This window comes from Macrobrachium nipponense, chromosome 25 (assembly GCF_015104395.2).
Source record: "Macrobrachium nipponense isolate FS-2020 chromosome 25, ASM1510439v2, whole genome shotgun sequence".
NCBI classification, from domain to species: Eukaryota; Metazoa; Arthropoda; class Malacostraca; order Decapoda; family Palaemonidae; genus Macrobrachium; species Macrobrachium nipponense.
Genome location: NC_087214.1, coordinates 35,054,373 through 35,081,930, shown reverse-complemented (window position 1 = coordinate 35,081,930; position 27,558 = coordinate 35,054,373). Strand labels below are relative to the sequence as shown.

The following is a 27,558-nucleotide window of genomic DNA, read 5'->3' as shown; positions in this document are numbered from 1 at the left end:
GAGAGAGAGAGAGAGAAAGGAACGGAGGAACGAAGAAGAAAAGGGATGGCGGTGGAGGGGGGGGGGGGGGGGGGGGGGGGGGGGGGGGAGAGGGTAGGTGGAGCTTTATACCACGTGTTCGTATCCATTTCTGCATAATGGAGTTTTTGTCTCTTGGTACAAGGACAAGTGTCGTTATTCTTTACGATTAGTGATTCACGATACCCTTATAAATTACGGCACTGGGTGTAATGCACTATAGCAAAATCTCGTTCTGTTACGAGTGTTCGTTACAGAAATAGGTATTGCCCAAAAACGTGCTTGCACTGTCTCTGAAACCCATAGTAGACATGCTGCTTAGTTGTCAATCAAGTTTTTTGTAATCAAGTATCTTTTACAAGCTAGCTATTGAATAAATTTGTATTTTTCTCAGTCAAAACATATGCCCCTCAATGCTAACTTTCCTCTTTTAACGACTTTCTGGTCATTGCAAATTCGGCCCCATAATTTCTTATGGTGCGAAAACAGACAGAGGCCCATGGACCGAAAACGATTGCGTCACACTACGGCGATAATCCAGCAGTAAAACATCTTCATATATCCAAAAAGTAAATAATAAGATATATATGCGCATTACGATTATAACAATTACATGTATAGCTGATAACAATCTGCATGAATAACTGGTAAACTGTTCTGCAATGACAGTTGAGTATAGCAATTATTTACAATAGGTACGAAAGTCAAGATGTCGTGAAGTCATAATACAGAACTTAAAAGAACGTTCTCATTCAGAAAAATAATTACTTAAATTTGAGTCAGAGTCGAGTTACTTTTTCAATAACGAATATTTTCAAATTATCATAATCATCATAAATATGTAAAATATTGATGTTTTACTACTAATTTAAAAATTAGCTAAGAGCACGCTTCTCGTCATCTTCTACCAAAACAGCTGTTTACTCCTGGCTTGTTGTTGGTGAGAAATCGTGTTTCGATTGTTGTGATAAAAGTGCTCCAGCGTCTGTGGGTACAAGTGGTGTGCGGATTTATCACAGGAAATGGAAAGTTTGTTGACACAAGCGACTCCGTAAACATCGAGATGGCGTCAATCTTCGAACACTTTTTAGTTGTAAGTAAAAATTTCTAAAGCGTTTGGTGAGATTTCCACTGCCGTGGGCGCCATTTTCAGTACCCTCTGTTTAAATCTTAAAATTTGGCCTTAATTTCTAACTTTGGAGAAAATACTTACTTCGAAAGGAGAGTAGAGGTCTTTAGCTCCGTTTCTCACCAACAACAAGTCGCGACTGATGCCCATCTCGGGTGTCAGGACGCGTTATAATGTACTTTTTCGGAGGGTGGCTAGGTGTTGATTGTAGGTGGCCTGCTTGGCCTGCTGTGATATTCTACCCTACGACGACGCACTTTAAAATTATACCTAGGTAAATGATGTGGGGGGGGGGGGGGGGGGGGGGGGGGGGGGGTGGGGGGGAGCTGGATTGGACGCTGCAAAGAACCTCTGCTGGTGGCTAGTGCCTACAGTGCACCTCATGAGGTGCACTGTTGGAAGTCACGGAGCTAGGCTATAGGTATAATCCTTTTAAAAATAATTTAAAGTATAGGTAGTATACTAGAGTTATTCGTAATAGGCTAGCTACTAGTATCCCAGATGACCTCCATTTTAATCCTGGAGGACACTCTCTCTCTCTCTCTTTCTCTCAACCTCCCCAGACCTCTATAGATTCCGGCCCCACCAATACAATACCTATTCTCAGCCTCAGAAGGACCCAGGAGCCGAATTTCGGGGGACGAGAACCTCTCGGTCGCGGAAATTTGACGTAATATGTCACCCAAAACAAAGTGTAAACAAAGGGAGAAGAAGGACTACTACTACTACGAAGACACCCAGAGGGGACTCTTGGCCGCTGTAACGGCTCCTCTTTTTGCCAGGGTTTGGGCTTTAATGGCTGTACGTAGTAATACTTTTTTGGTTTTATGTATAGCTTTATGGCTTTAATGGCTGCGTAATACTTGTTTACTCGTTTGGTTTTGTGTACAGTGGTTGTTGGGGGTGTAATGGGAGTCTTGGCCTCTGTAACAGCTCCTCATCTTGCCAGGTTTTGGGCTTTAATGGCTACGTAGTAATACTCGTTTGGTCTTATATACAGTGATTGTTGGAGTTTAATGGCTACGCAATACTTGCTTGCTCGTATGGTTTTGCGTACAACGGTTGTTGGAGTTTAATGGCTATGTAGTAATACTCGTTTGGTTTTATATACAGTGGTTGTTGGGGTGTAATGGCTACGTAATAGTTGTTTGCTCATCTGGTTTTGTGTACGGCGGTTGTTGAGCTGTAATGGCTACGTAATACTCGTTTGGTTTTATGTACAGCAATCATTGAGCTGTAATAGCTACGTAACAAAGGTATATAAACACAATTCATTCATTTCTCTGCCATTAAGGAACGTCTATAAGCCGCCACACTTACTTTAACTTACTTTCTTTGGTTTTATATACAGCCCTCCAGGGATGATTCTCTCTCCTCAGGCGCGCCCTTGGGTACGTTTTCGAAATAAGTTGCTCTTTATGTTATTTAAATGATTGTCTTTGAGTGCTTTCTCTTCAGTATCGTATACGTAGCCCTGCAGAATTGTAGAATTTTTAGTTATTTTCTAAAATTTACTTTCTTCTTGTATGAGCTTTACTTCAAATAAACTCTATGTTTCACTTGAACGTCTGATCACATCATTCGCTTCAGGTCTAAAGAAACTTATAGGCAGCTTCTCAAATACGTTGCTTCACCATAGTGCTTTGAAGACTTTAAGCAGTATTTTCGTATTCTATTCTTGCTTTTACAGGGATCCAGTGCCACACAGATAATTTCTTTGTCAATGTTCTACTGTCGATAAGACACGATAAAGTCACACGGACAAGATCGTATGACACGTGACTTGCATGCATGCATGGCACTTGTCAGCTGTGATAATCAGCTAATTATCTGTCAATGGCGAAGGTTATCTTTTTCCTTAAAAGATTACAATAGCCTCCTCACGAAATATATTTTCTGGATGAATGATAAGTTTGATGAACAAACTCGTATATAGTATCACCCATCATGGCACTCCTTTATTTTTATTTGTTTGTTTATTTATTTTGTTTACAATTGAGACGGGGGCTAAACCCGGACCTCTGGACTCTGAACAAACTGAAGACAGAAGCAAGAGGATTATTATAGGCCAAATGTAGAAAAGTTGCTATAGGCTTATTAACTTTGTTTTTCTACTCTACTTTATGTATGAGATTACAGGCAATTATTTTATTATTATAAGACATAGATGCGTTCATTTCCTTTCAACAACATTCACATCGAAGTGGAATTCTCAATAAGAGAAAACCGTCCTCAATGTGTTGTGTATAGAAAATTAGACATGTTTTCATGGATAACTCTGATAAAAGAAAGTGTTTGCTGGGAATTTTAATAATTACAAAGATGGGTTTAGTATGTCGAGGAATTAGATAAGCAGCAGTACTCTATATGGATTGAAAAGGGGAATTATGTATTGTTGACCTGACGTAATTCCTAAGTAAACGAATAAGTATATCAAGAAAACACAACATTGTGTAGCACAATATTCATTCTAACATGCTGATCTAGTTAGTTCACGAGATATATAATAATTTTAGTCTGACTCCGTCCGTAATTAAATTATTTCATGACGGGTTTGCATTACGCTGTGATTGTGCGTTATTGATGAGCAGACGTAATTGCTGCAATAATGAATTATTGGCCAGTTTTCTGTAGCAAATTTAGCCAAAATACATTATAGACTGTGATGTGTGGTTCATGCTTATGTCTACCTTTTCTTCGCTTTGATGTTAATGTAGATTCTAATATTTTTTAATTGGTTTCCCATTCGTTTTTAAGACCTCGATGAAGGATGAGTAACTGAACCACTTTATTTTATTTCATTTTTCTCGAAGTTTCTTATTCTTTAATAGCAAAATGATTACTCTGTTACATTATTTTCGATTATCAACGTATTCGAATGTATAGTACGTAAATATATTTCTCTGCGTTCACAAACATAAACTCAGACATACACATCTGACCTGACGCATTTATACATATTACATAGTAAGAGCGCACCCACACAAACATATATTAATATATCAACTACAAAAACCAATTTTAATTATTTTTTCAAGAGCTGAAAGGCGCAAGCATCTCAGTATCTGTGTTGTTCTTGAGCGAGTGACTACCACGCTGAGAGTTCTAGTCAACAGAACTTTAATTCCTATATCTATTAGGCGTCAAGCTTTGCCGTTAGTATTTAGAGCAAACACAGTGTGATTAGTGATCAGCTGCAAGGACGGAGTTGCTATGAATGCGGTTAAGAAATTGAAAAAAGAAATGGAATCTAGTTTCTATGTTGCGTGAAGAAGTGTTCCGGTTGCTATGGCAACGGATGTCAACAAACCCATCGTATACGTCCTCGGTGTCTCGCATACGCATATATTACGCTCTCGCGTTTACGAGATTAATTAATAATAATAATAACCGTTTTAGAAAACAATGATGGGAATTGGAATCGATCGGTTTCGAGGAACTGAAGACGGGAATTAATAAGTGGGCGGGAATCGTTCAATTTATGGTTCAAACTGGCACCAGGTGTTACTAGACCGCACTCGGGACGTTACTCTATATACTTATGTCGCTCAAGTGATATATATACTTGAAGAGCGATGCCCTTCGAATATCAGTCTCTCTATTTACGTCGGCGACGAATCTGACCACCTTCCTCCTCCGGCGGACCAAAAAATGTCGATCTCTAGCGACGACAGCTTCTTCGGCGACGAATCGGAGAAGGCGGACTCCTCCGACGGGAGGAAAAACGAGAAAGATGATGACGACGGTGGTGACGTCCAGGGCATCGATGGTGAGGAGGAGGAGGAGGAGGAGGCCGGAGGGGAGGGAAGAAGGAACTCCGATAATGATGATGGTGGTGAGGAGAGAGATAGAGAGGGAGAGGAGGAAAACGTCATCGTCGAAGAAGAAGAAGAAGAAGAAGTGTACGAAGAGGAGGTATTTGACGAAGGCAGTGAAGAAGAAGAAGAAGAAGAGGGGAAGAAAGATAATGTTGACGAGTTGAAGGAAGACGAGAGAGATGATGATAAAAGCGATAACAAAAGTGAGACCGAAGAAGATAAAGAAGACAAAAGCGACGACGAAAGCGAAGAAAACCGTAGCGAAATGGGGGAGGAGGAGGAGGCCGAAGGCGACGATGACGAGAAAGGAAGCGAAAACGCGGGAGAACTGGAAGAAGGCGCGAACGAAGAAGAAGAGGAGGAGCTGGAGAACCTCTTCTTCGCCAACCATTCCCCGACTTCGAGTTCGACCTCCTCGCCGTCGAAGCAGCGTCGAGGGGGAGGAGGAAGACCCTCATCCTCGGGCGGGAATAACCAGATGAAGGTTCTCATCACCACCACCGCCGCCGCCGCTAACAGACAGCGGGAGGAGCACTCGACGTCGCCTTGTTCCTCCGAAGATTCTCGCAAGGCCGTCGCTTTTGGTAGGGTCTCCAAAAACCCGCCCAGCCTGACCCTGTCAGAATTACGTTTTTTTTTTATTGTTTTAATATTAATGAATACAAATAATATTTTTATATATGTATATATCTATATATACATATGGGTTTTTTTAGATTGTTTTAAGATTAATATATATCAATATATATTTATGTACTCGTATGTATATATTTATATATACATATATGTGTTGTTCGATTGTTTTAAGATTAATGTATATTAATATATATTCACATATGTATATATTTTTATGATATATATATATTTTTCGATTATTTCAAGAATAACGTATATTGATATATTTTTATTTTAGATATGTATATAATTATATGTATAATATAATAATATAATCATATTATATGTATATATATTATATATTACATATATATATATGTATATTTATATATACATTATAATATATATAGATATATATATATATATTATATATTATATATATATATATGGTATATAGATTATCATGTGGTAGGTATATATAATATAATATAATATATAATATATATATATATATATATATATTATATATAGGTAAAGGTTTTTGCCACGAAGGAAAATTAAGCCTACTTTTAACTATGTTATTTCTTCTGTATGATCAGTTATGCCGTAGTAAAGGGTGTGCTAGACCGAAAGTTCTTGGCTATCTCGCTTTTCAATTTTCCTTTGTGGCAAAAACCTTTATTTATACATAGCATCACGTTTTATATACTTCGTGATCAAATTATTCATATTATATATATAATATATATATATATATATAGATATATATATATATACTATATATATATATATTATATATATATATATATATCTAATAAAAGGAGCCCATAAAAACACCAAAATAGAGAAAAAGTACTATATTTCAGAGACTGCTGTCTCCCTCTTCAGGTAGATGAATGAGAAAAGTTCACAGAAAAGGTGGTATTTATACCAAGAGGTCCATCCACAACAAGCCATTTTAAGTCACCCCCGCTGATAATCTTCCTCTAATCTTCTTAAGGGTTGGTTGAATGAAGACGTTGTCGATCGTGTCCGAAATCCATCCTCCTTTTGAGATGTTCATTACCTGCCTCTATTTTATTAAGGCCGATTCCATCATTTGACTCTTGTACCGGCAGTTGCTGCTATAAATTACACGTGACAAATTCCAGTTTATTCTATGGTTATGTTCATTTATATGGTTGAAAATAGCCGAGTTCTGTTGTCCATACCTAACTGACCGTTTGTGTTGTATTAATCTCTGGGAGGAGTTACTGTAAATCGAGTAAGATTGGTCACAGTCCTGGCATGGGATTTCGTATACCCCAGAGTCCTTTGGAGATGTCTTTTGTTGGACGTTAATCAGGGATTTGGCTAAGGTGTTTGGGTAAGTAAATACAAAAGGGTTCGATTTTCCGAGGGGGTTGGTTATTCTCTTAATCGTGTCCAGGTGGGGAATTATTATTTTATTGTTGGGTGTATCTCTGGTCTTGTCTTTAGGGGGTCGGTAGAAAATTACGTTAGCTTTGTGAATTGCTTTCTCAATTATATGGTCAGGATATTTTAAAGACGAAAGTTGCTTGCGAATTAGTTCAAATTCTTTTTCCAGGAATTCTGGGGAACAAATTCGTAAGGTTCTTAAGAACAAGTTACTAGCTACACCTATTTGATAGAAATGTCATGATAGCTAAAGTAGTGAATGTATGAAAGTGAGAACGTTGGTTTTCTGTATATGGTAAATTTGTATTCTGTCGTATCTCTAATTATTAAAACATCAAGAAAAGGAATTTTGTTGTCTGTTTCCCATTCAACTTTAAATTTGATGCTGGGCACTAATGTGTTTAATTTCGAGAGGAATTCATTGAAATTGCCCCACCTATTATCCCAAAATGTTAGGATATCATCCACAGCATGTTTTTGGGTTTTATTGCATTTATTACTGTAGTTTCAAAGTATTCCATGTACAGATTGGCTAGAACAGGACTTAAAGGACTACCCATACTACACCCGAATTTTTGCTTGTAGAATGATTCCCCGAATGAAAATACGTATTAGATGCACATAATTCAACTAGCTTTATTATTTTGTCAAGCGCCAATGGGAAATGATCTGAATAGGGGGATAATTTTACCCTTAAAAACTGAAGAACGTCCTGTACTGGTACTTTAGTGAACAAGGAATCTACATCAAGGCTTAAAAGTTTTATGTTGTGAAGTGGTATATGTGCTTCTCTGAATTTGTGACAAAAATCTTCCGAATGTTTATGTGACTGGGAGAAAAAGTGCCTAAAAAAAGGGGAAAGGAGGCCAGCTAACCATTTAGAAATTTTGTAATTGAAAGCACCGGCACATGAAACGATGGGTCTGAATGGAAGATTGTCTTTGTGAGTTTTGGGAAGGCCATAAAAATAGGGTAATTTAGGATTAATTACTTTAAATTTCTCTAATAGTTTCAATACTCTTTTTGTCTTTGCCAATTAATCTTACTTTCCGAAAAAATTCTGTGGGAACGTTTTGGAGGGGATTTTTCGTCAGTTTTTCGTATGTGTTTGTGTCGCTAAGGAGCTGGTTGATTTTGTCAAGGTAGAAGTCTTTGTCCATTATTACGATTTTGCCGTCTTTGTCGGATCTACTTATTATAACATCTAACTTTTTTAGCGAGTGGATGGCTATCATGAATCTGCGGGGAACAGGATATTTCTTATGTAAGTCAGTTAAAGCATTTAGTAACACTCCTTTTAAACATATCTCTTCACGGTTGTAGCTTTGTCAGATATGAATTTATCAAAAGCCACTATGAAGTCTAGGTTGTTTTTTTGCGGTCTGGCATAAGGGCAAAGGATAAGCCTAAATTTAAAAACTAAATGTTGATTTACAGTAAGGGGGGTGTTGGATAAGTTTAAAACTTTGTCTTGTTACTCAAGATTATTCCATGCACTATTGTCTATTAGGTTATTTAACTTGCGTAGAAGTCTGTTGGAATGAGTCACGCTATTATAGGCAGCAATGTCGGAACAGAATGAAATCAGATACCTGTATATGTGGTCCGTAGTGAGGAGGCGAAGATTAGACTGGGTTCCATATATCACTCTGCGTAGTACGAAGATGTCGTTTTTCGTATCGGTGATTCTTTCCTCCAGGAAAATCTTGTGTGAGAGAGGGAAGGGGTCCGATTGCAGAGTCCATCTCCCGAATCCGTACATTTTTGGTAGTACTTGTTCTTTGAGGCATTCTTCTAAAAACCAAAAACACTTTTTAGAAGAATGCCTCAAAGAACAAGTACTACCAAAAATGTACGGATTCGGGAGATGGACTCTGCAATCGGACCCCTTCCCTCTCTCACACAAGATTTTCCTGGAGGAAAGAATCACCGATACGAAAAACGACATCTTCGTACTACGCAGAGTGATATATGGAACCCAGTCTAATCTTCGCCTCCTCACTACGGACCACATATACAGGTATCTGATTTCATTTCCTGTTCCGACCCATTGCTGCCTATAATAGCGTGACTCATTCCAACAGACTTCTACGCAAGTTAAATAACCTAATAGACAATAGTGCATGGAATAATCTTGATCAACAAGACAAAGTTTTAAACTTATCCAACACCCCCCTTACTGTAAATCAACATTTAGTTTTAAATTTAGGCTTATCCTTTGCCCTTATGCCAGACCGCAAAAACAACCTAGACTTCATAGTGGCTTTTGATAAATTCATATCTGACAAAAACTACAACCGTGAAGAGATATGTTTAAAAGGAGTGTTACTAAATGCTTTAACTGACTTACATAAGAAATATCCTGTTCCCCGCAGATTCATGATAGCCATCCACTCGCTAAAAAAGTTAGATGTTATAATAAGTAGATCCGACAAAGACGGCAAAATCGTAATAATGGACAAAGACTTCTACCTTGACAAAATCAACCAGCTCCTTAGCGACACAAACACATACGAAAAACTGACGAAAAACTCCCCTCCAAAAACGTTCTCACAGAATTTTTTCGGAAAGTAAGATTAATTGGCAAAGACAAAAAGAGTATTGAACTATTAGAGAAATTTAAAGTAATTAATCCTAAATTACCCTATTTTTATGGCCTTCCCAAAACTCACAAAGACAATCTTCCATTCAGACCCATCGTTTCATGTGCCGGTGCTTTCAATTACAAAATTTCTAAATGGTTAGCTGGCCTCCTTTCCCCTTTTTTAGGCACTTTTTCTCCCAGTCACATTAAACATTCGGAAGATTTTTGTCACAAATTCAGAGAAACACATATACCACTTCACAACATAAAACTTTTAAGCCTTGATGTAGATTCCTTGTTCACTAAAGTACCAGTACAGGACGTTCTTCAGTTTTTAAGGGTAAAATTATCCCCCTATTCAGATCATTTCCATTGGCGCTTGACAAAATAATAAAGCTAGTTGAATTATGTGCATCTAATAACGTATTTTCATTCGGGGAATCATTCTACAAGCAAAAATTCGGGTGTAGTATGGGTAGTCCTTTAAGTCCTGTTCTAGCCAATCTGTACATGGAATACTTTGAAACTACAGTAATAAATGCAATAAAACCCAAAAACATGCTGTGGATGAGATACGTGGATGATATCCTAACATTTTGGGATAATAGGTGGGGCAATTTCAATGAATTCCTCTCGAAATTAAACACATTAGTGCCCAGCATCAAATTTAAAGTTGAATGGGAAACAGACAACAAAATTCCTTTTCTTGATGTTTTAATAATCAGAGATACGACAGAATACAAATTTACCATATACAGAAAACCAACGTTCTCACTTTCATACATTCACTACTTTAGCTATCATGACATTTCTATCAAAATAGGTGTAGCTAGTAACTTGTTCTTAAGAGCCTTACGAATTTGTTCCCCAGAATTCCTGGAAAAAGAATTTGAACTAATTCGCAAGCAACTTTCGTCTTTAAAATATCCTGACCATATAATTGAGAAAGCAATTCACAAAGCTAACGTAATTTTCTACCGACCCCCTAAAGACAAGACCAGAGATACACCCAACAATAAAATAATAATTCCCCACCTGGACACGATTAAGAGAATAACCAACCCCCTCGGAAAATCGAACCCTTTTGTATTTACTTACCCAAACACCTTAGCCAAATCCCTGATTAACGTCCAACAAAAGACATCTCCAAAGGACTCTGGGGTATACGAAATCCCATGCCAGGACTGTGACCAATCTTACATCGGATTTACAGGTAAATCCCTTCCCCAGAGATTAATACAACACAAACGGTCAGTTAGGTATGGACAACAGAACTCGGCTATTTTCAACCATATAAATGAACATAACCATAGAATAAACTGGAATTGTCACGTGTAATTTATAGCAGCAACTGCCGGTACAAGAGTCAAATGATGGAATCGGCCTTAATAAAAGAGAGGCAGGTAATGAACATCTCAAAAGGAGGATGGATTTCGGACACGATCGACAACGTCTTCATTCAACCAACCCTTAAGAAGATTAGAGGAAGATTATCAGCGGGGGTGACTTAAAATGGCTTGTTTGTGGATGGACCTCTTGGTATAAATACCACCTTTTCTGTGAACTTTTCTCATTCATCTACCTGAAGAGGGAGAGAGCAGTCTCTGAAATATAGTACTTTTTCTCTATTTTGGTGTTTTTATGGGCTCCTTTTATTAGATGGAACTCTGTTGTTACAGAACATTTTATTTTACCAGTTCTATATATCAGATATATATATATCATATAGGAATATATATATAGATATTATATATATATATATATTATATACACACACACACACACACATATATATATATATATATAATATATATGTGTATATATATATATATATATATATATATATATATATATATATATATATATATATATATATAGTAAACTAGTAGGAGTTCAAAAGTACTTTTAAAATGAGACTATTGTAGATTCACATCTGTTGTGTAGGCCAGTCCCTTACGAGCACTCCTGATTGGCTGTTGATAAGCCAATGACAGGGCTGGAAACTCTCAGTCTCTCTTGAGAGAGTTCACATAGGCAGGATGTAATTTGTTCCACCTCTCCTGAGGTATATATATTTCAAAAGTATCCCTCAGGAGAGGTAGAGCATACATCCTGCCCATGTGAACTCTTGAGAGAGACTGAGAGTTTCCTTCCATAGCCCTGTCATTGGCTTATCAACAGCCAATCAGGAGCGTCGTAAGGGACTGGCCTAGACATCAGATGCACCGGTGACGTGAATCTACTATAGCTGCTCTACCCGGCGTTGTTCGGGATGAAAAGGGGCATGCTGCCCGTGATGACAACCCCTACAGGACGAATAATTATTATCCAATCACTTTCAGAATAAGTATTCACTTGGATTCCTATCAATGCAAAGAAGTTGTGAAAAATTCGAAGAGTTTGCTGCCAAAGCCAAAAGTTGTAAAAAATGAGAGGGTATGAAAAAGAAGGGTTAGGGTCCCCCTTAAAAACGGCCCTCGAATGTTGGGTTATGACTAAAACCTTCCTGGGGGTTATGGGAGTCTATGGTGGAACTTTGGTAGCCCTAGCTTCCATAGTCTGCGCGTGCATAATGAACAGACAGACAGATATTGTCTTTTATAGATATAGATTAGGTGAATATATGTTGGTAAACAGTGTGTAAGTTCAGGAGTAGTCAGCTTAGTATCTAAGACACATTGGCAAGGGGCTCTGTGTGAGTATTTGTGTGTGCATGAAAAGGTTTAGACCGTATATCTAATAGCAAAAGACTGATCTGATACTGAGCTTTTAGTATTTGGGGGAAAAGATTAGGCTAGTGACCTTGAAAAGTAGGACAAGATTAGAAATTGGGATCAGGTCAGAGGTTCTTAGTGACCCATTGTGATGCAGATATGAAGGAAAATGTAAATATTGAAGGTTAGATTAGGCTGGGACAAACATGCTTGAAAAATAGACCCATCAAAGTAACTGAAACAGGAGCCTTGTATAGGACTACTGCCGTCAGTACATCTGACGCATTGCACCGTAGGCATTACTTAAGGTTCTTTGCAGTGTGCCTTCGGCCCTTAGCTACAACCCCTTTTGTTCCTTGTGCTGTACCTCCTTTCATATTCTCTTTCCTCCATCTTACATTCCACCCTTTCCTGACAGTTGATTCATAGTGCAGCTGCTAAAGGTTTTCCTCTGCTGAATGACCCCATAGGCCACAGTGCTTGGCCTTTGGGCTAAGTTCTATATTCAATTCAATTAAGTTCAATTCAAGCAACATGTTGAACACTTATCACATACATTTTTGGAAACTTATCACATGCATATAATATAAACATGTTGGACACTCTTCACATATAAACATGTTGGAACTTTTCACATACTTATATAAACATGTTGGACACTTGTCACATGCATATGAACATATTGGACACTTATCACATCCATACCGTGAACAGATGGAAGACAAGTTAGCAACCAAAAGTCAACAACAAATGCTGGAAGATTACGTAAAGCGTGGTTACGACAACCAACGAGTCATCAACCTGTATTGATCCTGTTTACGATGTGTATGTGTGTGATGAGTCACTGTTTAAGGCATTTGTTTCTCTTTGCCTTTCCAGATACACCTGACAACAGCAGAGCTTCCAGTACCACCCACTTCAACCTTCACCCGGGGAGCCATCCCACTTCACCATCCAAATACCCGCCGCCTCCCTTGCTGGTCACCAAAAGCCCCGTGCACAGCAGACCTGCCTCAGCCAGGAGGTCGGGAGGCAACTCACCCAGGTCATCTTGTGGTGAAATAAGTGACAGAGGCCCATCAGTGCGAGATGCACTGGAAACAGGGGCCTCAAAGATCCCTGGGGAGGGAGCGCCCTTGCCTTCAGGAAATGCAGGAGAGGCGGGGGGCAGTCGGGGACTCTCTAATACGAACAATGGAATCAACAGGGTTCTGAGCAAGAAAGAACAGTCTTCCAGAGGTAAATTATGATTTTTGCAAAATTTCCAAAAAGGAAGATTTTTCTTTTAGTATTGTGTATATTTTCTGGCACTGATTCTTTTACAGCAATCATAAATAATGACAGCACATTAGATAACACATTAGCTTTATCTACTTAACAGTCTTTCAGCTGCAGACCTAGAGGTCTGTCTAGAGGTCATTTCTTGGTTTATTTTACTGCTCTAGAGTATGACCTGTCCTAACCACTCTCTGAAACAAGTCAAGGTTCTTATTTTCTGAAGTAGTATGAGCTGCAGTACCATTCACTCTGAAACAAACCAAGATACTTGAATGGCCTGGGTCTTTCTTATTCTCTGAAGTAAGGACCTGTAGCCTACAATTCATTCTAAAACAAACCAAGGCCCTTATGAAAGATTGTCCATTGCTGACCTCGATCAAATAGTGACCTAACTGATCCTCCTCAAAAGAATCTTGCCACAGGTTTTAGAACTGACTGACTCTGCCTTATATTTCTCGGTAGGTGACCTCACGTCCCTGAAGCCACGTCCCAAGTCAGCCATCACCCAGCCGAAGATCATGGGGAGGGGTCCTTCGGTGGCCGGGAGTCGAATAGTAAGTGGTGTTCGTATAGCAGGGTAGGGAATACCTAACATTATCAAGCTAGCCTAAGGCATGGATGCCACGACCTAATTTTTCACTGTAGATTAAAATTAAGATACAATGACTTTATAACAGTTTTACAGTGGAGAAAAATTAAGATTTAATGATTATATTAAACAAAATTTTCTTCCATGCTGTGTATTGCAAACTGACTGACATCTTTGATCAACAAGTTTCCCAGAAGAACATAGCTTGAAATGATTTGTTCCCTGTCTCCTCCAATCTTTCTCCTCACTCGGAAATGTACCAATGCTGATCAGTTTTCTTCAAACGATTTTATTGAATTTATGAATATTTTCCTTAATATTAGGATGCCTGCTCAAGGGACATTTTTAGCGGTAAGTGGCTGGCCACTGAGTGGTCAGCCACTTAGTAGCCAGCTAATAATATCAGCTTGTACAGTGGTCTGGCCAAGAAATGGGCCTGGTAGACACTTCATGTCCACTCTTTTAGTGTAGTCCACTTTCAGTGGTTTGTCTGCGGTCCTCCATATACAAACGTGTTCCATTCTCTATTTTAATGGCTGGCCACTTTCCACTAAAAGTGTCCCATATGCAGGCAGCCTCACAGTTTAATTAATTGGCTTTTATGCTTCAACAATTATTCTTGCTGAACGTTCCTGAATAGAGTCCCCCTCCCCAACCCCGTGTAAGAATATTGGAAACATCGTCCAGATTTTTAGATTCTTACTCTGATTCCCACCCCTTCCATTAACCTTTTCTCAGATTCTCACTTCTTTCCATTGACTTTCCAGCAACTCCCACGTCACAGGCCCCTCGGGGACTACTCTCGCAGTCTCCAGATGTTGGGCGTCAAGGTCCCGCCACCAGCTCCGAAGACACCCAAGTAAGTCCTCACGTCCTCGCAGCTCGCTCCTCATATTGTGTGACACTTCTTAGTAATTTTGCCTTAACTTTTTCAAGGGGTAATTAGGAAAGGGAAGTGCTTATGATAAGTGATGTTGAAAAAGTACAGCATTAAAGTGTATACTTGCAAAGAATGAAAGAGAAAAGCCATAAAATAAAACTTTAAAGTTGAATAGCTCTGTACCTAGCACAAACACTGTAGTGTGGCCGCAACGGTGTTTGTGGAGTGAGCACTTTGGAACCAGAAACAACAGGTGAAGTCACACACACATGCACACACACAAACACGCAACAACCCTGTGTTGAGATGACCAGAATGACCTCTTCTAACCCCTTGATTCATTGATATTTTCGGGTGCGCTTTCCGCTGAGAGCTATGAAATCTAAGAGAGGAAGTAAGTTTCTCTGTGGTGCTGTGGGTATAGGCACTGATCTAAATTCCTATGCCTTTGGGATTGAAAATATCTCTTGGGAAAGATATTTTCTTATTAGAAAATATGAATTAGGAACTTGAGGATAGGTAAAAGAAATTTTTTTTAAAGTAAATAGTGTAATATCTCTTTACGCAGCACCTTTGCAGATAAGAAATTCAGTCATAAATTGTCATTGATTGATAAGGACTGTTATCTTAAGAACACTTACTGCTGACTGATATGGACTGTTATCTTAAAATTATCTTTAGAAAACTTACTTTTAACTGAAACGGACTGTTATTTTAAATAACTCACCATTGACTGACACGGATTGTAACTGCGAAAAATGGACCGTTGACTGATATGGACTGTTACAAACTGTCGCTTCAAAAAACAACTTGTACCGATATGGAGAGGAGTTTACACTGAATAGCTGATAATTCCCTCTCTCTCTCTCTCTCTCTCTCTCTCTCTCTCTCTCTCTTCCACAGGACACCGAGGTCTTCGTCCTCGCAGTCGTGGCAGAGCGAGGGGAAGCTCCACACCCGTGTGACCAAGAGGTCGACCTCGCTGGAAGATGTGACCTTAGCCATACCCCAGGTCAAGGAGCCCGAGACTTTGAGGGACCTCCAAGTGGGTGAGTTTGCAGAGGGCGCTGTGATGTTTGAGAGAGAGAGAGAGGGGGGGGGGGGGGGGTGGCGATTGGACAGGTAGACAGGAGGATAAGGATGGGTTGGCTCTGTCAACAGAAACTGGTAGACAAATAGTGACACAGACAAAAGGATAAGACGGGGCTCTGTCAATAGAGTTGGACAGACAAATACTGACATAGACAGAGGGATCAGAAGTGGCACTGTCAAAAGAGGCTGGTAGACAATTACTGACACAGACAGGAGGATCAGACGGGGCTCTGTCAATAGAGTTGGACAGACAAATACTGGACTAGACAGAGGGATCAGAAGTGGCACTGTCAAAAGAGGCTGGTAGACAATTACTGACACAGACAGGAGGATCAGACGGGGCTCTGTCAATAGAGTTGGACAGACAAATACTGACATAGACAGAGGGATCAGAAGTGGCACTGTCAAAAGAGGCTGGTAGACAATTACTGACACAGACAGGAGGATCAGACGGGGCTCTGTCAATAGAGTTGGACAGACAATTACTGACATAGACAGAGGGATCAGAAGTGGCACTGTCAAAAGAGGCTAGTAAACAATTACTGACACAGACAGGAGGATCAGACGGGGCTCTGTCAATAGAGTTGGACAGACAATTACTGACATAGACAAAGCGATCAGAATACTGATCAGAAGTGCTTCATGCAACAGCAGGTAGACAATTACTGACATAGACAGATGGATCAGACAGGGCTCTGTCAGTAAACTTGGACAGACAAATACTGACACAGACAGAAGGATCAGACAGGGCTCTGTCAGTAAACTTGGACAAACAAATACTGACACAGACAGAAGGAACAGACAGGACTCTGTCAGTAGAGTTGGACAGACAAATACTGACAGAAGGATTAAGAAGGGGTTCTATCATTAGAGGTTGACTTACTAATACTGACATTGACAGAAGGATAAGTTGTTCTGTTCATAGAGGCTGACAGACAAATACTGACACAGTTGACAGGGTTGCAAGGAGTTACAAGGATTAGGATGTTTCAAAGACTTGTTAGTCCATCCTTAGAGGAGACATCGTGTGCTCACTTATCTGTAGGAGCAGGCTTTACTGTTTATTCAGTGTCCTCCTAATGATTTTGTCCAGTTTTCTTTTTAACTCTTCCACACTGTTGCTGTTGACAACTTCTTTCTGGTGGCAGTTTATTGTGTGTGTCACTTATCTTGTAAGTGAAGAAGTTCCCGCAATGGGATGTGTTGTATCTCTTCAGTTCTAGTTTAGATATTGTTGGGATTTTGTTTTCTCAGGTGTGTGTGTGTGTGTGTGTGTGTGTGTGTGTGTGAGAGAGAGAGAGAGACGAGAGAGGATAGAGAGAGAGACGAGAGAGAGAGAGAGAGAGAGAGAGAGAGAGAGAGAGAGAGAGAGAGAGCTGAAAATCAATCAAAATGCTTGAACTTACTGTAGTCTGACTTAACAAACAGAAAGAACATCACTTTGCCTGCATGACAGTCTTTAACAATAACTGCAACAATCTACCCAACCCCTGCGCCGTGCCACATCTCTCCCCGCCCCCTACTGGAGGAACAGACGAAGCCCAGAGGGCCACGCTGAGCCAGGCCATCTACGAGGAGTGGTACTTCCGGAGGTGCAAACAGATCCGCTCACGCAGGACCAAAGACAAACGGAAGGTTATAGAGGAGCAGCGCGAAAAGGAGGCGGTAAGAGAAGTCGAAGTCGAAATTCTGTGTTCCTTTATTCAATTAAAATGACGGCTGTTACGCACATTTCCAGTTCCGTTTTGGGAGACTGTGGAGGTGAAACCTGCCTGCCTCCCTCTGTACTGAGGATGTCGTTTAATTGGAACTTCTTCTTCAGAAGTTCAAGCAAAGATGTGACTATTTATTATTAATTGATTGTTTTTATTTGATAAGTGAGATCTCTCATTTCTGTTTCACTTTACCTCCTGATGAACACCTTGATATTCTTTGGAAGCTTGAATTTCAAGTCAGTGGCCCCTTTGGTGGGGTGGGCTTTTTCCACATGAATTAGGTTCATCTTCTGAATAATGTTAATAAATAATAATAATAATAATAATAATAATAATAATAAATAATAATAATGATAATACACGATCCTTTTGCTGAACCTCTGTTCATATTCGCTTTCTTCCGTCAGACCGTCCTTAACCCCCTTCTAACAGTAGTTCCATAGAGCAACTGCTTTGAGGTTTTCCTCCTGTTTACCCCTTTCAAACCACCTTGCTGCTGTCAGTTTCCTGTTCAGCGTTGCGTGACCTCATAGTAGGTCCCAGAGCATGGCCTTTGGCCTGAATTCTATATTCTACGTAAAGAATACATAACTGGATATTCTAGGGAAATATCAGTCCATATTTTGATTAGAGGTTTGTATGCAAAATAGGTAATATTGATTTTCAAAGTACTTTTATTTTACCTATAGTCTTTTTTTTTCCATCTGTCCATCCGCCTGTGGTGTTTTCGCATGGTAACACTGCATCCCGGTCTTTAAATAACATCCTATTTTGAATATTAACGGTGTAATTCGCATACAGTAAACTATTAAAACACTTTTCAGTTGTAAATGTACATGAAGATATCTTTTATTTACCTAAAACTTACACATAGCGTAACTATTTAAAGCCCGGGACGCAGTGTTACCATGCGCGACCACCACAGGCGGATGGACAGATGGAAAAAAACAAAAAACAGAGTATAGTGTATACAGGTGGTCTATTGCGATGCAATAGGTCTGATATTATTATTATTATTATCATTATTATTACTATTATTATTATTCAGAAGATGAAACCTAATTCAGATGGAACAAGCCCACCACTAGAGGGACCACTGACTATAGATTCAAACTTCCAAAGAATATTAAGGAGTTCATTAGGAAGAATTAAGAGGAGGTAAAGGAAATACAGAGAGGAGAGATCTCATTTGGTGAAAATAAAACAAATAAATTAATAAATTTGGAAAAAAAATGTATTAAAATGTGAGTCCTCCTCAAAGGGTCTGTTCCAGCCCAGCAAAATTTTTCCAGAAGCTATAGGCTTTTGACTTGACCTCTGTTGTACCCTGGTAAATTTGTCTTAATAGAGGTTGATTTTCGTTGTTAATTTTGAATAATACTTAAATCACTGCACACGGTGGCAGCATATCGGCCTAAACAGATATAATGAAATATTTCGACTCTGTGCGACGTAATGTTGTAAAATCAACGATGGTAATATAACTGTGATAGGATTTTGATCCTTAAAAGTAAGTAGCATTTATCTTAGAATTGGGTAGATAAATCAGCCTCTATCTGAAAAGTGCGTAGATGAATCAGCTTTCATCTCCAAATTAAGTACGTGAGAATCAGCCTCAGTCTCAAACTAAATGGGTAAATCAGGCTCTATCTTAAAATTTAGGTAGATAGATCAGTTTCTGTCTCGGAATTAGGTAGATTAATCAGCCTCTATCTCAAAATTAAGTAGATGAATCAGCCTCTGTCTCAAAATTCTCAAAAAATCAAGTAGATAAATCAGCCTCTGTCTCAAAATTAGGCAGATAACTCAGCCTCTATCTCAAAATCAAGTAGAGAAATCAGCCTGTATCTCAAAATTAAGTAGATAAATAAGCCTTTATCTCAAAATTAAGTAGATAAATCTGCCTCTGTCTCAAAATTCCATATAAATTAGGCAAATAAATCAGCCTCTACCTCAAGACCAAACAGCAACAAAGCCTATTTGCAACCGATCCTCCGGAGCTAAGACTATAGGCCTAAAGAGGAACCCCCTCCCTTCTCATCCTCCGCCGCAGATCCAGCAGGAGAAGGAGGGCAAGGTGAGCGTGGCCGTGGCCGAGTGGAAGGAGAAGAAGACGGAGCAGCGGAAGAAGGAGAAGTCGAGGAAGCAGGAGGAGGAGTCGAAGAAGCAGGACGAGGCGAAGGCGAAGGACGAGCAGCAGATGAAGGTGACGGCGGCCGTCATCGCCTGGGAGACGGAGAAGATCGAGCTGGCCAAGAAGAGGCGGGAGCGGAGGCGCCAGGAGATGGACGTCCTCAGGAACAAGGAGCTCGAGAAGCTGCACAAGAAGGAGGAGGCCCAGATGGTGAGTGAGTGAGGGAGTGAAGGCCCTAGGCCTATGTCCTTGGAAACGAGTGTGTAGGCCTAGGTCTTTGGAACCGTGTGATGCGCGTGAGTGAGTGGGTGAGTGAGTCGCTCCTACATTTTGTATGCATGGACCTATATCTGTCTTTAGAAATAAGCGAGTCACTCCTAGATGCCTTCGTCCTTTGAAAATGCTTGAATCACTCCAAGAGTCGTCAGGCATAGGCCTATAGGTCCTTGGAACTGTGTAGGGATAGGCCTGTATCCCCAGAAGTGAGTAAATGAGTCAGTCTTAGATTCAGTATGTTATATAGGCCTTAGTCCTTGAAACTCTACGAATGAGTCGTTCTCAGATTCATTGTATAGGTCTATTATGTCCTTGATAATGCATGAGTGAGGCTCATTCCTAGAGTCGGAAGGTTATGTGAGAGAATCAGTTGTATTTTCCATTAATATATATAATATATATATATATATATATCTATATATATATATATATATATATATATATATATATATATATATGATATATATATATTTCGAATAATCCTTGTAAAATAGGTTCATTTTTTAATTTCAAAGATCGCTTGCAGTCCTTCATGAGATCGAATGTTGTTTATAAAATTCACATGCCCTGGATGTCCGGGCTCTTACATTGGATCGACTCGAAGGTTACTGCAAGTGAGATATTGCAGCCATAAGGGTTTCAGCTTTCCCACAGGTCAAAGAATTAAGCAACCTGAATTTTCCAATATTAGAATCATGCTGCTCTTTGTAAAATAGAGATCTTGAAGCAGCACTTCTCCATAATTGGCTATACGAAGGACCCAGATCACTTAACCACCTTAGAGTCGTTACTCATAAAAAGGCTGGTTCCTTCACTCAACAATAACACCTCGTCTTCAACTTTATATCTGGCATAGTTTTCGTCTTGACTGGGACCTCGGTTTTTGTCATTCCCTCTTCTTTCCTTACTAGAGATGGTTGGTGTTTTAGTAGTCTCTCTCTTTTGTTTCTTACTGTTTTTTAATAATGCTTTTTTTACAGTTTTTTAATGTCAATTTTAATTTTTGATGAATTCCTTTTATGCAGTAATATAATGTAATTGTTTTTATTTCTTCACAGACTGATGATGCACCGTGTTTTGTGTGCGAAACGTTTTTTGTATAATAAATCATGGCCTGTTACTGAGAGTGTATCATGGAACCTCCTGAAATCTTCCTATATTGCCGTCTGCAGATACTATATATATATATATATATATATATATATATATATATATATATATATATATATATATATAGATATATATATATATATATATATATAGTATCTATATATATATATATATATATATACGTATATATTATATATGTGTGTGTGTGTGTGTGTGTGTCTAACACCAGCATCCTCGTGTGTTCTATAAGTATTTTTCAAGAAAAGAAAAAAAAAAATGCATTAAGAAACTGAAATGTGGTATGACACTGTCGTAGACTTTCAGATTCTCTCTCTCTCTCTCCTCTCTCTCTCTCTCTCTCTCTCTCTCTATCTCTCCTCTCTCTCTCTCTTCTCTCTTTCTGTGTGTGTGTGTGTTTTTTTTGGTGTGGTGGTGTGTGTGTGTTGCCTGCGTATTCAGTAACTAGCATCTAAGTTATTCATTAACCAAATTCGGTCTCCGTATTTTAAGAATTATTATATAGTAAATAAGTCAGTGCAGTTATTAAATTTACATTCTTATTTATTCCTGCTAAACTGGAGGCCACTTTTGCCTTATAGGTTGTCGACGTTTCTGAGTGACTTTTTTTAATGCTATTTGTTATTATTATTATTATTATTATTATTATTATTATTATTATTATTATTATTATTATTATTATTATTATTATTATTATTATAACATCAGGTGCGTCTATAGTTCATCGTCATATATCGCATGAGGAAATATACGTAGCTGAAGTGTCAGTCAGTCAGATCAATTCAGTCACATCTCTTCATTTAAATGAATCTATATAGAGGTTCCTAACGCTAGATATGAGAGTAATTTATGCTATATATACAACTGTTCTGACATCGCCCTAAGTCATCAAGAGATTTGTGAGCCAGTTAGGTAAGTGTGGCACTCAAAAAAAAAAAAAAATGATAAAAACATAAATATTTTGAATTATTTATGGACCCTTTCCTACATCAGTGAGGTCTCTCTCTCTCTCTCTCTCTCTCTCTCTCTCTCTCTCTCTCTCTCTCTCTCTCTCTCTCTCTCTCTCTCTCTCTCTTCTTCTTCTTCTTCTTCTTCTTCTTCTGTCTAGTTACTTATGATGAAGATGTTTAAGTTAATCCAAACTTGTATTGATTGTCTCGTCAATGGCAGAACTGTCAGCCTTCTTTTCTATTGGTATTATTGTGGCCACTGCTCCGCTGAGGTTACTACAGGAGATGCCCTACTTATCTCACACCAGCCAGCTCCCCGTGTGGAAATGACCAATCATTCTTTGCCTCTGGAATTCCTCTCTATCTCTTCTCTGCTGGAAACACCACAATGATGATGATTCTACTTCTTTCCAGATTTTCCTGTCGTGGAAGGAGCAGAAGATCCACGAAGAGAAAGAGAAGCGGAGGAGAATGAGGGAGGAAGAGGAGGAGCGCAGGAGGAGAGAGGAGGAGGACCTTCGGGAGAAGAGGGAGGTTGCCGATCTCGCCTACAGCCACTGGAGGAGGAGGAAGCTGCAGGAAGAGGGAGAGAAACTCCAGAAAGTCTAGTAAGTAATAGTGAGGTATCGAGGTTCTGGATGATAGAATAAGCTAAAATAGATCGATCGATAGATAGAGATAGATAGATTAGTCACTGATGAACGCGATGCATTCAATAGATCTTCACTAAAGTTGTAGAGTATTATAATAATCGCTGGAAACCCAACCATCTCTCAGAAGCATCGTTCGAGAATCACCTCGTTAACCCCCCTTACTACTTTCGACGTCCCCTACAGCGTCAAATCGGAGATGGTGGCTGCCGAGGAGTCCAGGAGGCGCCTCCACAGGTCCTCGGAAGCCCTCAACGCCTACGAGAACTGGCTGGACGGCATCGAGGAGCGCGAGGTGGTCAGGAATTACTCGAACACTCGAGCGGCCGTCCTGCAGACGAACCGACCTCCCTGGTGGCCGGGTGGGACCCACAACTCTCTTATGGGCTCCTGTTGAGACGTTCCTCCCGGGGAAGAGAGAGAGAGGAGGGATGTGAGAAAGAGAGAGAGAGAGAGGGAGAGATAGCGAGAAAGAGAAAGGCGTGAGTGAGTCTGTAAGGGGCGGGGTAGTACTACTACTACTGGGAAAGAAACGAAAAAAGGACCATGAGTGTGTGTGTGAGAAAGCTCCTCTTCATCAGACGGAATGTGAGCCACGGAATTGCTATCTATATGTTTAAAATCATTCGTGAAGTGGAAGACTGGCTCTATTTAGAGTTTTATACAAACTGGTTGTTTCTGGCGTTTAATAGGAAGAGAGAGAGAGAGAGAGAGAGAGAGAGAGAGAGAGAGAGAGAGAGAGAGAGAGAGGAAGGAGAATACTTACTGGTTCGTGGAAAACGTACGCCTAAATCTGTCATTAACATTTTATTAAACTTCGATAACAGCCAACCACAGCACCACATATTATCACAAGAAATGTATGAATGAACCGGATTGCACAGTAGAGAACAACTGTTGACCCATTAGGAATACTATTAAATTGGGTTTACCACAGCAATCTTGGTCTGCAGTATCTCTGCAACCATTAATGTCTGGGCTGTTCTCAGGATAAGTGACGTCTGGTGCTACTATTTAGCTAACACTAGATGCAGACAGACACTCAAAATTAGTTTACAAGGGTTAGCAGTGTGCTGGAAGAGTAAGTCTTCCATTAACCCTTTGAGTACTGATGCCATGTAGTTAATCATTCGCTCAACTGCTGAGGTTCTGGCAATATTATCTGCAGATGCCCTGCAGCGGAGTAGTGCCGTCAGTGTGGCGTACTGTAGGCGTTACTTAAGGTTCTTTGTAGCATCCTTTATAGACCCTAGCTGCCTTTACCCCTTTCATTTCGTTTACTGCACCTCCATTCATATTCATTTTCTTCCATCTTACTTTCCTCAACACTCCTGACAACTGATTCATAATGTAACTGCTCTGAGGTTTTCCTCCTGTTACACCTTTCAAACCTTCATATTCTCTATTACCGTTTTTAGCTCTGAATGACCTCATAGGTCCCAGTGCCGGGCCTTTGTAATAAATCTTATATTCCAGTTCCAATTCTGCATACGTCATCTTCTATATGATTTACACTTTGGTATACTTTGTAAGGGATTATCCCTACAAGGTGCCTTGCTTTTATTTTCCTTGCATTCAGAAAATCCACGGTAACTCCAATTTTCTGCTCAGTTTCTCCAGTACAGGCTCTGTGACTGCCTGTCGCACTGCTCTATGCCCAGCAAACTTACCCTACCACTCACTTCTCGAAGTAAAGATATTCTACTTGTAATTTTGCCCAACACAGAACCAGTAACCGTCATCACTGCCTAACTAACTGTGGTTGACACAACCCTACGTTTCCTGGGTAAAGAAGCAGCAACTGTCTTTTTGCCACTTTTATCTGCTGACGGCTAATTCTCTGGTAAGGCTTCCATGCAGAACGCTTGTAACTGTCTTTTTTGTTGAAGGAAATGGGAGCATCTACACAGGCAGTCAAAGTCTTGATTAACACTACCTTGTCCAGTTTTGCCAGTGTAGAAACTATAACAATTGCCAATGGCCCAACAATAGCCATCATAGCTGACAATCATAGGCTAGGCTAACCCACTGCCTGCTAAACTTTCTAAGCGTGGCAACTGCAATCACTAAACCTGCTTGGTACAAAAGTTGTGAACATTTTCACACTCTTTGAAATCTTGGTTTCGACAGACTTGTGCCAACCTCCTCCAGTTCAGAAAGGTAGATGACTTTCTCACAGAACTACTTGCTGAGTTTCTGTTACTACAGTCATCACTCCCACCTTTTAGAGGCTTGTTTTATGCTCAGCTTTTCTGGTAGGGAATCTATATCTATATATCTAGTTATATCTATATATATATATTGCCTTGTTATGTGCCTTTTAGAATGTATGATGCAGAAATCGTCGTCTATTGGTTGACTCCAGAATTCTATACTCAATATTTGCTTCAGTTTTCATGATAGTCTCTCTCTAGTTGGTTACTGTCAACAGCTATGCTTAGGACGATATCATTGTAGAGATGACGTGCTTTTAGGGAAATGCTTCTAACTTTTTAAACAGAGCTACTAATGCTTATATGTAAAGATTATCTATTGTTATGTTATAGACGCATCCTCCAGCCAAGGTGAAAATATTTGGTGTGAAAGTACCTTTGCCAAACAGTTTTGAACTGGGAAAGATGAAGTATAGGTATGAGAATACTCTCTCTCTCTCTCTCTCTCTCTCTCTCTCTCTCTCTCTCTCTCTCTCTCTCCTATCCCTCCCTGTTTTAATCTTTCTCCGTTTATGTACTTAGCTGTTGTGGACAAACTGCATATCTAGACGTTGAAAGTAGTTTCAGAGATCACTGTACTGTCTACACTTTCAATGTTTACATTTCACTTTTGTATTTTAAGTGATTTCACTAAATGAAAGTTTGCTCATTTTAGATAGCAGTAGGAGTTGATGATAGTTCTAGCTCTGATGAGCTGAGGACATATTAGGGTATTTTCCGTTCAGTTTGGTGTCGCTGGAGACAATCAGTAGTGAATTATTATAGAAGACTTTCTGTCGACCACTTTTCATTTCTCTCTCACGAGTTACTCGTTTTCAGATTCATCTTCGGAGAATATTTTCACGTATTCAATACTCGTGTAATCAAAAGAGCATTAACTGCAATTCTCGAATTAATGTCAATTTTTTTTCTTTCTTAAGCTCATTTTCCATTTTTTCAAAATCTTAAGATTTTCTCAGATTTTCTTTGATTATATTTTGAATATTTTTTTTTATACTTTCTGTGATAATAATTCAAGTATTTATTTCAGTTTTTTTATGATATTCAAATATTTGTTTCAGTTTTTTATGATATTCAAATATTTTTTTCAGATTTTCTGTGATTATATTTAATTTTTTTTCTGTGATTATGTTTAAATATTATTTCAGATTGTCTGTGACGATATTTAAATATTTTTTCAGACTTCCAGATTATATTTCAATATTTAAATATTATTTCAGATTTTCTGTGAATTTATTTAGATATTTTGTTTACATTTTCTGTGATTATAATGAAATATTTTTTAAAATTTTATGTAATTTCGTTTAAATATTTTTTAATTTTCTGTGATTTTATTTAAATATTGTTTATTTTCCTGTGATTATATTTGAATAATGTTTTTTTTTATTTTCAAATTTTCTGAGATTATTTTTAAAAATATTTTTCAGATTTTCTGAGATAATTTGAATTTTTTTTTTTTTTTTTCGATAATATCTGACTATTTTTCCAAGATGCAAACCAATGCACCAATCTTCAGATAACACGTTTCTCTCTTTCTGTGTGTAAGACACATGTGTATACACACATACAAATACACACACACCATAAATATATAAATGTCTCGTACTTCCACCAGTCAACTGAATTGTCCACAGGAACTATCAGGCACTCAGTCAAAAATCACGCAGCTGGTAAACATGTCATATACATGTAGTCAACTTAGGTTGAATACAAGTCGGCAACTTGTTGGTGTTGGTTCTGACCTGTATGTCGTCTGATTATATTTGTCCGGCATGCCAGAGATGTGTTCTCCACTTGTTGTGGTTGTTGGCTTGTCAAACTGTTGGTGACGTGTATGCAACATATTTTCAATCTGAAGTGACATGTATGCAACATATTTTCAACCTGTTAGTAGTTCCTCGTTGGAAGAGTAATTTTCGTGCTCGGCCACCAATCCGGCGGTCCGAGGTTCGATTCTCGGCCCGACCAACGTGTAATCAGAGGAATTTATTTCTGGTGATAGAAATTCATTTCTCGATATAATGTGGTTCAGATCCCACAAAAAGCTGTAGGTCCCGTTGCTAGGTGACCAATTGGTTCCTAGCCACGTCAAAATATCTAATCCTTCGGGCCAGCCCTTTATAGGAGAGCTGTTAATCAGCTCAGTGGTCTGGGTAAACTAAGATATACTTTTTCAACTGTTAGTGACATGTATGCAACATGTTTTCAACAGTTAGCAACATGTATGCAACATGTTTTCAACAGTTAGTGACATGTATGCAACATGTTTTCAACTGTTAGTGACATGTATGCAACATGTTTTCAACAGTTAGTGACATGTATGCAACATGTTTTCAACTGTTCGTGACATGTATGC

The 27,558-nt window shown here is 39.0% G+C and overlaps 2 protein-coding genes across 2 annotated transcripts in view; one reads left to right on the top strand and one right to left on the bottom strand.

Moving 5' to 3' along the window:
* The window catches only part of LOC135199346 (ribonuclease Oy-like), an 80,098-nt gene extending 78,211 nt beyond the window's left edge, over positions 1-1,887 (bottom strand). The window contains 1 exon segment of the mRNA XM_064227297.1: positions 1,745-1,887. The gene's annotated coding sequence lies outside the window, so the exon portion shown is untranslated.
* A 2,385-nt stretch (positions 1,888-4,272) lies between these two features.
* Positions 4,273-25,676, top strand: LOC135199345 (microtubule-associated protein 9-like). The gene is made up of 9 exons (XM_064227295.1): positions 4,273-5,549; positions 13,177-13,536; positions 14,038-14,129; positions 14,932-15,023; positions 15,948-16,093; positions 17,671-17,801; positions 19,905-20,195; positions 22,754-22,947; positions 23,176-25,676. The coding sequence occupies exons 1-9, from the start codon at positions 4,799-4,801 to the stop codon at positions 23,384-23,386; spliced, it is 2,268 nt and encodes a 755-aa protein (XP_064083365.1). The 5' UTR covers positions 4,273-4,798; the 3' UTR covers positions 23,387-25,676.
* The last annotated feature ends 1,882 nt before the right edge of the window (positions 25,677-27,558 follow it).